Source organism: Pelodiscus sinensis, chromosome 3 (genome assembly GCF_049634645.1).
Source record: "Pelodiscus sinensis isolate JC-2024 chromosome 3, ASM4963464v1, whole genome shotgun sequence".
Classification (NCBI taxonomy): Eukaryota; Metazoa; Chordata; order Testudines; family Trionychidae; genus Pelodiscus; species Pelodiscus sinensis.
The window spans coordinates 9565791-9577742 of NC_134713.1; the positions used below are offsets into that span (position 1 = coordinate 9565791).

Sequence of the window (11952 nt, forward strand, 5' to 3'; positions counted from 1 at the left end):
GACTAACAAAACATGTAGATGGCATCATGAGCTTTCGTGTGCACAACCCACTTCTTCCAGTCATCTGAAGAAGTGGGTTGTGCCCACGAAAGCTCATGATACGCTCTACATGTTTTGTTAGTCTTTAAGGTGCTGCTAGACGATTTGTTGTTTCATGGTTTTTCCTGTTATAGACTAACTCAGCTACCCCTCTGAAGCTTTAAATATAGAGAGGCGGGGACTCTTATTCGGTTGTCCTTCCTCATGCACAACTGCCATTGCCCAGTTTGTATGGATAAGGAATGTAAGATGAGCCCCATAAACAGGGAGTCGGGTAGGTCAGGGAGTCCGCCTGGGTCTGGCAAAGTTTTAAATTAACGCTCAATTTGCCAGTGACTTGAAGGAGACAGAGGACAAATACCAAGGAAAGCCTTTTCCATGGTCCTCTGTATATTAGTAATCGTCGCAAAAACTGACGCTCGGGGCTTGCGAGTCTTTAAAGCGACATCCAAGCAAATCAAAGCAACCTATTTACAGTTCTCTCCTTCCACTGATTTTATTTCCAACGGTCTTGCATCCTGAAAGCGGAGCGATAATACCTCTTAGCTTCTGTCTGGTAAAGAATTCCTCCTGGTTCTTCGGTGCTTTTGTGTCGAATGGGGCTGGGCCACGTGTATTTCAATGGCTCACTAGGGAGTTCTTTAGTCTAATTTGTGCAGATTTCTTTCTCGCGGGTTCTAAAAATCCTGTAAAGCACTTTTAAATCTCTGCCTCGGCCACACCAACATTTCAAACACCTTCAAAAGCATCCATCCGCTCTCGTGTAAAATGTGGGCCGAAGCGTCCCCCGACAGTGGGAGCTGGATTCTAGTAAGGTCCGAGCCGAGCTATTTGGAGTGAAAATGTTGTGGGGCTTTTGTTTTAAGGAAATAGCCTGCGGTGACTTCGGCTTGGGGGAATGAGAGAAGTGGGAATATATTGTACCTCAAAGACCATGAAACGCCATTGTTTCAAAAAGGATGGAACAGAACAATGATATCGGTTGTTGACACACTTACAAACACACCCCATTTAAAACCAATGCTTTCTACCATCCTTGTATATACCTTTGAGCCTAAACACAAGGTTTTTCTTTTGCCTAACTGTCATTTTTTTAAAAAAATTCTCATTCTAAAAGATCTCACTGAAATCCAAAACTGCAAAAACCTGGTTAGGAGACCTATACTTTCACATGACTTAATATCACAAATAAGAACAGCTTGCATAAACTTTATCCCTTTTCAAAATACCTAGATTACCCAGAAAAGTCTTTTTCTTTCTTTCTTTCTTTCTTTCTTTCTTTCTTTCTTTCTTTCTTTCTTTCTTTCTTTCTTTCTTTCTTTCTTTCTTTCTTTCTCATTATTTTAGCTTTTATTTTTAATGTATTATGGGGTATGTGTGGGGGGTGGAAAGAAAGAAAGAAAGAAATATTATTTTAGGTAAAATATTGGAAAATAGAAGTAGGGAACAATCCTGCAGAAGGGTAACCCAGTAGCACTTTCCGTTCTCTAACTGCTATGATTCATAATTGATCATTGTTGACTATGTGTCTCTCAGCTGCTAAGGTTTCTTCAGGCTCCCTGGCAGGAGTGGGGGAAGGAGCAGGCTCGCCTTACCTGCACGTCCTCCATTCCTGGGTGTCCGATGCCATGCAGAGAAAGGCTGTCTCCCATGCCGGAATCCAGGCCATGATGTGCCGAGTGAAGAAGAACATCTGGCCTCCTCACTGAGTGGTAGTCCCGCCTGGGGTCCAGTCCCGAGAGCTGAGGCAAAGCGGCCCGAGGCTGTGGCAGGAGTGAGCCGGCTTCTGATCCCACCTCTTGCCTCTGCCTTTGTCCCCAAGGGTGCTGCTGGGGCTGATGCAAGGGGTTCAGGGAGTAAGGGTCATTGACATGGGAGTACGGGTCCTGGCTTTGGTGGTAAGGAAGAGGCTGGTAGGGGGGTGGGAAGTAAGGCGGCTGGAAATCCGAGGACGGGGTGTGAGACAACGGTGGGGCGCTGGAGTAGGGTCCCTGGGAGACAGAGCCCAGCTGAGACAACCTGGAGCTGTGGCTGGGGACTCCGTCATGCCGGTCCTACAAAAAAAAAATGGGACAGGAATAAAAAAAAGAGGAAAGAAAAAATAAAGAGGAAATTAAAAACCAAATCACTCACCACAGGCGCAAACAAAATATGCATTGAAACCGACCCCCTTAAATCCCTCGAACTCGCAATAGTCCAGCCTTGCCCGTCCTGATCATGTGGAGTTTCCAAGAACAGGCGAGGAAGGGGGAGAGAAAGACCCTAAAATGTCCTGATTAAAAATGTAGCAGTGGTGTTCTCTGTGTATGTACAGTGTGTGGGGCTTTGATCCGTTCTTTGGCTGTCTAGTCCCGTCCAAACCACAGGGTATAAAGTTTTCAAACTCACTCCCCTTCACCACTCAACTCCTAAAAAAAAAAAAGTCACCAACTCATTCTGCCTTGCAAGGTCAGAAGAAGTGTTGTCATAGTAGGATGCCAAGGACAGGGTGAAAATAACTTGAAAATGGGTGTGCGTGTCAAGTCAGCCCTGTGGGTTTTTTAAAAAATAAATAACTACATATATTTTTTAAATTAAACATAAGTCCCGAAGAAGTCCAACCTCTGTGATTTCTGCAGCAACTTCCAACTATCTGCAAATATTATTTTCATCCAAAGAGGGAGGGGGAGTGGGACATTAAAATTATAATCAAAAGTCTTGCTGTGTTTTTTTGGGGGGGAGGGAGAGGGATTCGAAAGTCTTCAGAGAAAGTGTGGGAGAGGAGTTTTGTCTAACGCCATCCTCGTTGAGTAAACAAGCAAATATCTATTCCACAAAGTGGTGTCCAAATCCCCACCAGCGATGGCAAAAAAAAAAAGTTTTCCCTCCCCCCCCAGCTCAAACCCAGAACACACAATGCAAAAAGGAGAAGCAGCTGCAAGCCTCCTCCAATTATTGTGCTAAATTACCAAGCCAAAGGCGAGAGAGAGAGAGAGAGAGAGAGAGAGAGAGCATGCAATTCGGGTACAACATGGATCCAAACTCACCATGGCGGAATAGGTGTGGACTAACATCTGGAAATAAAAAAAAGTCTTGTAACAGCTACAAATAAAAGAGTGGCGATGATAATAATAGTAATCAGAGGAGGAAAAAATAATCAAGGAGCTCGGCAAAGGGACGTGTTGGACACAGGAGAACAGCTCGAGGTATTTCCAAGTCTAGCCATCCAAAATAATAATAAAAAATTAGCCAGTGCGCCCCCCCCTCCAAAAATTGATATTGGAACCCTAGGCAGACATCTATGATTCCAACTCCTCCCCCCCTCTTTCTGGGGTGATTTATTTATTTATTTGCCCCCCCTCCTCCCCCATGCGCTTCCAGATGCAATCCTCTTCCACCCAAGGCTAGGCTGAGACTGCTCCGATGCCCCTTCCTCCCTGTCCTCCTCTACACCGCCTCGTAATAATTGATATTCATGACTATTAATATTACACGACTACTTTAAAGGGAGAATGCAGGGCCAAATGGAGCGTGAAGCCAGCAGCCAGCGCGAGAGCTCCCCTACCATTGTAAATGACGTTCATTCAGTGGAGAATTACTAGATGTAATCAGACGAGGGGGGCTGGCAGAAGCCGAGCTGGGGGAGAGAGGGAGAAGGTGCGGAGAAGGGGAGGGGGTAAGAGAAGTTTAGAGAGGAAAAGACATAAGTTCAATTAACTCCGGCAGAGGAAGAAGTGTAAACTAGACACTGGCTGGGTTGGAGCAAGGAAATGCTATGGAGCAATGCTAGAGGCTAAGAGGGAAAAAAAATCATATTTCCTTCTTTTGCATTTAATTATGCATTCAAATAGGCGAAATGGATTGCCCTGGGTGCTTTTGTTCATCCAGCTACATGTTCCGTAAACAAATAACGGGGGAGGGGGAGCGTTCCTGGTCCCCGTTTAAAAATAAATACATAAAGGAGGCAGCCGCTGTAATTTGTCTGTTTGCAGCGGCAATTAAAGCCCTTTGACTGAATATTACACATCGCATTGGTATTAAAAGCAAAATATCGCAAACGTACAAACAAATCAGCGTTAAGTTGGGCGCCATTCAATTCTCCATGCTAATTTGCCCCCTAACTATGCCAGAAATGCGCCCAGTTTTCACCCAGATGTAAAATTTATGCAATGCATTTTAAAGGATACTAAATTTATAGTTTCTAGGCAAAGCCAGGGGCGATCTAAAACCCTTTTGATGTTTCAGGAACTCGTTCAACTGGCCTGCCTGCCATTTCTGTTAAAGTTCAACTCGCCTTCCTTCCTAAAGAGACCCACGCTTCTCACAACAAGTTCGTTTGCTACTTTTGTTTTAAGAACACGTCAAAGTAAGGAGTTAGAGTTTCTGTAGACCAGAGCATTATAAATGAGAGAGAGAGAGCGAGAGTGTGAGAGAGAGATTTTAAAAGCCATGGGAAGATTAAAATTATCTATCTATCTATCTATCTATCTATCTATCTATCTATCACAGCATTCCTAGGGAAAACAGTGGGTTGGGGTTTGGGGTTTTTTTTATTTTGGTTAACTCCAGACATTACAGAATCACTTTCCAAGCACCACTAAGTTAGACTATATCATTTTTTTCAAGACAAAACACAAGCACAATCTACCCCCTGCTGAATTCCCTGCTTGCAAGATCACACAAACCTACGTGGAGACATTATAACATTTTAAGCAGGCAAAACAGCCTTAAAAGTGCCCTCTTTAAAAAGAGAGTCCAGTGACATCTCTGCTTAGGGATGGCTGCATTGTGATCCTGGCATTCCAATTAATAATGAGTCGGAAAGGAAGGCACTTGAGAAAATACAGGAGTGGGCTGAGGTATTATCCGAAGGGGAGAGAATTGTATCTGTGCGCCGCTGCTAATTCTGCATATGCTGGATTTTGCAAGCGTTCAGTTGATAATTAGCCTGACGGGAGCTTTTGAGAGTTGAGGCATTCCTGCTATCGGAGAAGACGGCTCCCCGCCGGGATCATAGGACTGGTTAGGGAGCATACACTGAATCGTATTCACTACGGTTTTACTCTCGGGCATGAAGCACTTTCCTAACCTTTGTACGTTTCATCTGGATCACTTAATATTATGAAATACTTCCTAAAATTCACGCCCTTTCAAAAGTTTGTTTTCTTTCTTTCTTTCTTTCTTTCTTTCTTTCTTTCTTTCTTTCTTTCTTTCTTTCTTTCTTTCTTTCTTTCTTTCTTTCTTTCTTTCTTTCCCCTTCAGCTCTCTGGATTAAATATTAACTCCCTTCTACATTAAGTCCTTAAAGGCTCTGACTTTGGACCAGGATATGGTATCCACTCCACCGACTGCAGGGAAGAGGGCTCCTTTCCTCCGACAAACCCTCCATAGAGACTTTACAGACAGGGCTAAAACCATTAAGCCGGTCCCGTATCCTCCGGTTTGGAACCAGTTCTGTTAACGCCACAGACCCCACTGTAATGAAACTGAAGGGTTCTTAAAATCTCCTTCGCAAAAGCGCTGCTCACATTTTCAAAGTAACCCCCAAAAAGAGAGCGATCGAGACAAAACAAACGTCTTTTCTTTACGCATCTTTTTTCCATTCTGCGAAAATGTAGCTGCTGATTAACTTAAAAGAAACACATTTACGAAGCAGTTTTAAAATCCAGGTAATGAAGCAGTGCAAAATTAGCAAACGTTTTACATGTTTTGCTTTTGAGTTTCAAAAATCAAAGCAGCCTGAATAATCCATAAAACTTTTACTGTTCTCTGACTATATTTATGTAGCTACCTCTGACTATAGTTGTATATGTACTGATGTATGTATACATTTGAGTGTATTTGTGAAATTATCATGCAGATGCATCTTAGGAAGGCACAAGAAGAAAAAGAACAACCTTAGGTTGCCTTGAGACTGAGGCTGAAACTCGAAAAATCAAACCCCCAGAAATGTATCCAAGCATAAGGTTACTGGACGGTGTTTCCTTTCTTAAGTTTTTTTCCTTGACATTTGTCCGCGTTTAATCGAATTATGTTTCATCTGAGAGCTAAAAATCAAACTCTTGCGTTTAAGTTGCCTTATTCCAATCCCCCAGATCATTTCTTTAATGTTTTAAATCTCATCAAACAGCTTTAAAAAAGTTAAGGGCTTGCCTAGCTGAATGAAAAAAAATGCAAATAAATAAGCATATGAACATTTACTCTGGATTTCCTGAATGTATATGTGTGTATCTATATAGCTGTCTATCTGTACGTATCTAACTGTCTATGGATTGTATATACGTACATATAAACATGTAGATGTATAGTTAAATATACATATACTCTCTCATATACATGCATATTATATACTCACCTCATAGATATCTTCATACTTGACATTTTCAACCAGTTTCCAGAGCATGATGGCAGTCTGTTCTCTAGGAGGTGAGTGCATTCATGTGAAGAGCAGATGTCTGGATTCTCAGTACTTCTCTGTCTGTAATGATCCATCTATAATTGGAAATGGGGGACAGACACCAAATCCGACGTTCCTCTTCCATCGCAACTTATATCTGTTGTCTGAAACAATAGGCTGGGGAAGTAAACCTCAATCGGATAGTAAAATCATTATTGGTTATATATATACACACACTCGCATATGCATGTGTATGAGTGTATATATATTATCTCACAACTGTACACATATAAACATATATACATATAGAAATAGTCGAATATTTACACACAAATACACGTACACACATCTATAGATGCATTGATGTGTATAGATCATATTGTGTGTACACATACTATATATACCTATATACATATATACATACAGATATAGTCGCATATGTGCACACAAATACATGCCTACAAATAACATAGATATATAGATATAGATGATATAGATATAGATATAGACACAAATACATAAATACATACATTCGTGTGTATAGATCACAGTTGTGTATATATATTTATCTACACTTACACGAATACACATACTAACATGTGAGACTCACAACGACACACACATATGTGTATAGTTGTGTGTATCACAATATATGAATATGAGTGTGTATATATGTACACACACTTATTAATATCCATTATTCTCTCGGCTGTATGTGTTTATACAGAGCAGATAGAGTAGTGGGCACTTGTATATCCTTATTTATCTTAAAACAGAGACTATTTTGCCTGCGTACGAAGCGATTCTTTATTATGTTTTCCTCCACATACTTTGCTTTTATGTACGTGTCCAGAAATTCTCTCTCTTATGCAGTAAGACATGAAAGCGGAGATTTAGAGACGTGAACATGAAAATGGAAGCTGGGAATCTGAAGTAAAAGCTTTTCATCTGGAATCCTTCTACTTATGGCTCGAGCGAGCTATTTTATCACTCGGAACATTTTCTCGGCACAGCATAGATCTGAGCAGGATCCCGAACCCCTTTGAAAGACCTAGTAGCTACTTTCCATAGACATGAACCCCGTGAAGTTATATTTGCACTTTTACATGTCTCCGATGATTTGGTGCGTGGGGACAGAGCTAATAGTCATCCGTTTACATTGTCCATTTTTAGTCTGTTCTAGTGCCAAGACACGAGCAGTGACTAAGGGCAAGTCGAGACCAGCTCTTGCCTTGAAAGCAAACAGAGAACTAATACGTAAGAAAAGGAGGTGTTTCTCTGTGCAGGGTCCTATCTGTGGAACTGCAGGACGACTGTGATGTCCCTGCACATCCTTATCAATCAATAAGTGACCTCTAGGAGGAATATAGAGACTCTCTGGACTTTTTAATCTTCTAAAACGCGGGTTCGGTTGAATAAGCTTTCATCCCCGCAAACTGCTGGAAAGTGTAAATTCGCCCTTCCCCTCCCTCCCTTCCCAACTTTCTCCCCTATTACACCCCATTTCCAAGCAGGCGTCTCTAAGCAGAAGCTCAGCCCACCAAGGGGAAGAAACAAATAGGAGATAGAGGATCAGGGCATTTTTTTTGTGTGGTGGGAAGTTATTAAAGCAGATAAAAGGGATTCTCAGCAAAGATTATGTGGTTTTCCATTGCTGAGTGGGGTTAGAAGCTCGGAGAGGGCTGATCTTTAATGGATTTGAGAGCGACCTCCGTCCCGGGCAGTAGTACTAATAGGATACTGAAAAGGGAGATATATGTGTGCTGTTTCCATTGGGTAGGCGTCCACATTAAGTTACACACGCGCACACACAGGGTTCTGCGCGCAGTGAGCAATCATTTAAAAAAAATCAGATTAAGGGACTCTTTGGCACCATTTTTGCTGAAATCTATGGCTCGTGCTCTAAAATGCGGGTCCTGCAGAGAGACTCTGTTTTATGACATATTTGTGCTTTACAGTGAGTTGCAATTGAGTAGTACCGGAGATTCTGTGTCACGTATCAGAAAACAAAGTAATAATAAATTTAAAAAAAGACAAAATCGATGTATCGACCAATGCTACTCCACTAGTAAAATGCTTTAGAATGTACATTCTAATTCGCAAATCTCATGTTTATTAGATTGCAGAGGTACCGGTGTTAGTCTGTTTCAGCAAAAACAACGAGGAATGCGGTGGCACCTTAAATATTATTTTCTTGTTACGTAAGAGTCGCAACTTATTTCATCTGTGGCAACTCACGGGAAGTTTCTGCCATAATAAAATGGCTAGTTTTTAAGTGCCGGACTCCTTGATATATTTATTAGCACTCGGATTAACAAAATGCAATAGATCCATAGTTCTGATAATCTTTTTGAAAACGATTTGATTCATCCAGGATTTTCCTCCCCCACCCCCGGAGATTATTTCAGATTAATTTAATAATTTAAAATAGAAACAGTTATATTATTTTATCTAAAAGCTACAAAACATTTCATATTAAATATGTTACATGTATAATAATTAATATAAATATGCTGCTTACGTTTTACAATGTTTGCCGTTAGTGTCTGAAACTTATTTTAATATATATTTTAAAATTAATACAAGCGTTTTAATGTCAAACTGCTCAGAATTGTTGGAACGGATCAAATGATATTATTTTCAGTATAATGTTTGTTTTGTTTTATTCTTCAGGATCATATTTGAAAGAGTGAATGGGTATTTTAAAAGCAGGTTATCAACATGGGATAAAAATATCCCATCACTAAGCCTCACCGTATTTACGACTAAAATCTAAGCAAATTGTTCCAAACTGACCACATCTGAAAAATCCTACATATTTTAATATGAAGCTTTAAATTCCCTTTGAAATCCATCATTGAACGGGGTAATAGCGCCCTCTGTTGGGTCTTTGCTTAACACCTTAACTTGACTACCGTACAGAGATTAAAATTTAGCTTTTTAGTTTTTGTGGTTCTTGCAGACTGCCGGCTGCAACTTAGAGTAACAAATAGCATTTCGCCCCCTCGATTTTAGAAATTACATTGATAGCCATTTTAGTACAGATTTCTTTCGAAGAACACATTTACAAAATGCTAAATGAAAATCAAGTCAAAATGCACTGTCAAAATCTCAATAGTTTTATCTTTTCACGGCCAAAGAACAATGGATCTTTTATGCTCTCTTTTAAATGTGTATCAAAAGAAAATAAGTAACATTGTCTATGTATACATGTTAATAACGTCTTCTAATCCACCCAGTAAGGCAATACTATATCAGTTCAAGTATTCTATTTTAACTGCCATTTTATTTAATATTTTGGTGTTTGATCTATCTATCGCGGTCTAATAAGCTTGCAGCTATTCCCTACATTTTGAAACAAGAATAGACCTTAAATAATTTCTCTCTCTCTCTCTCCAATGTGTTATCTCTACAGTTTAAAATAAAATCAATTTAGTGCAGCGCCCTCTGCTGGAGGCTCGTATCGAAAGTGAAAAAAACCCGAAAATGCCTTTTATTCGGTAGTTATGGACATTATCAAGTTTCTCTCTCTGTGTCTGTCTGTCTCTTTCTCACCCATGCACAGTTTCGAATCCAGTCCTTCTTTTATACTCTTTAAGCTTTATTCCTTTGGAAAAATGTGGAATTACGACCCATAGTTAAGTTTATAGTTAAGTTACAGTTAAGATTCCAATGACACAATTTATCTGCTTATATTTGTTTTCCACCAGAAACCTATGTTATTCTTCTACTAGGCCTGGTACCATTCAGCTCTCCTGCCCATGAATGAGGTAATATACACATATTTCTATTGCTGATTTTATTCCCTGGTAAATGCATACTCTTCATTTATATTTTTCAATGGGCAGTCTACAAAAGTCATCAGTGCTCCTTTATGAAAAGTAATCTAGAAGCTGCACCTGCTATTATATGGCAGGAATGTTTTGGGTCAAGCCCATAAACCTAAGTGATTATTCAAATTCTTACAAGTAGTTAAAGTTATTTGCCTATCTTAGGGTATGTCTACACTACCCCGCTAGTTCGAACTAGCAGGGTAATGTATGCATACTGAACGTGCAAATGAAGCCCGGATTTGAATTTCCTGGGCTTCATTTGCATAAGCCGGCCGGCGCCATTTTTAAATGCCGGCTTGTTCGAACCCCGTGCCGCGCGGCTACACGCGGCACGGGCTAGATAGTTCGAACTAGCAAGCCATTCCGAACTATCTGTACGCCTCGTGGAGCAGAGGGCGCCTCGTGGAACGAGGTGTACAGATAGTTCGGAATGGCTTGCTAGTTCGAACTATCTAGCCCGTGCCGCGTGTAGCCGCGCGGCACGGGGTTCGAACAAGCCGGCATTTAAAAATGGTGCCGGCCGGCTTATGCAAATGAAGCCCGGGAAATTCAAATCCCGGGCTTCATTTGCACGTTCGGTATGCATACATTACCACGCTAGTTCGAACTAGCGGGGTAGTGTAGACATACCCTTAAAGAGTGGATCTTTCTTGAAGAACATAAGAACAGCCACACTGGGTCAGAGCAAAGGTCCATCTAGCCCAATATCCTGTCTGCCAACAATGGCCAATACCAGATGTCCCAGAGGGAGGGAACACAGTGGGTAATCCTCCCATGATCCCTCTCCTGTCACTCATTTCCAGACAAACAGAGGCTAGGGACACCAATTCTACCCATCATGGCTAATAGCCATTGATGGACCTAACCTCTATGAATCTATCTAGCTCTTTTTTGATCCCTGTTAAAGTCCTAGTCTTCACCACATCTTCTGGCAAGCAGTTCCACAGGTCGATTGTGCACTGAGTGAAGAAAAACTTCCTTTTGGTTGTTTTAAACCTGCTGCCTATTAAAGAGACTGATCCAAATGTGGATATAGAAATCTTCCACTGTTATTGACTGCATACTTTCAATTTCCAGTGATTTTCCATCATAGCCGCTCTCACAATATCTTTTTAAAAATAGGGCATAATCCTTATAGTTTATTACCATATATTAAGACAATAGTAAATTAAAGTTCTCTTTAGTTTGGAGGCTGCATTACAGATTCACTGCCTTGCATGCTAGGCTGGCTACAATCTGAAAGAGCAGAATATAATGATTAAGTCAGTTCTCAATATGATCATAATCAGGTCATGGAGGAACATACTACAAAAGATCTACCAAAGAAGACAGCTTGATAAGAGATAGATGTGATCAGAGTGGTAACCAATGTTACCTGTTTTTACCCCATCAAGGCAGAATGTTAGAATACCAGAAGTCCATTGAGGACTTCACTACTGTCAATGGTTTTACATGGAAGGTGCTCAGATTTTACTTTGATTGTAGTATAAAACCCTATGACAAATAGAAAAAAAGGGAAACTGTCACTTAAACAGTCACAAAACATAAATACATCTCTCTCTCTCTCTTTTTTTTCTCTCTCTCTGTCAGTGTGCATGATTTATAATTGTCTGGCAAAATCAGCTAATACTTTGCTGCCTTGTTCACAATTTAGAAAAGAAGCCTATTAATAAATCATACCCACTGTGTTCTAAGGCCCTTAAA

The 11952-nt window shown here is 40.6% G+C and overlaps 1 protein-coding gene across 6 annotated transcripts in view; it reads right to left on the reverse strand.

Annotated features, from left to right (window-relative positions):
* TFAP2B (transcription factor AP-2 beta) overlaps positions 1-6578 on the reverse strand; it is a 31660-nt gene extending 25082 nt beyond the window's left edge. The window contains exons 1-3 of one of the 6 annotated variants that reach the window (XM_014580585.3): positions 6374-6578; positions 3066-3092; positions 1635-2093 (exon numbers count right to left, since the gene is read on the reverse strand). In XM_014580585.3, coding sequence (XP_014436071.1) covers positions 1635-2093; positions 3066-3092; positions 6374-6454 — 567 coding nt within the window. In that variant the 5' untranslated portion in view covers positions 6455-6578. The other 5 variants (XM_006137017.4, XM_006137020.4, XM_006137015.3 and 2 more) reach the window with 5 other exon arrangements.
* Between the last annotated feature and the right edge of the window lie 5374 nt (positions 6579-11952).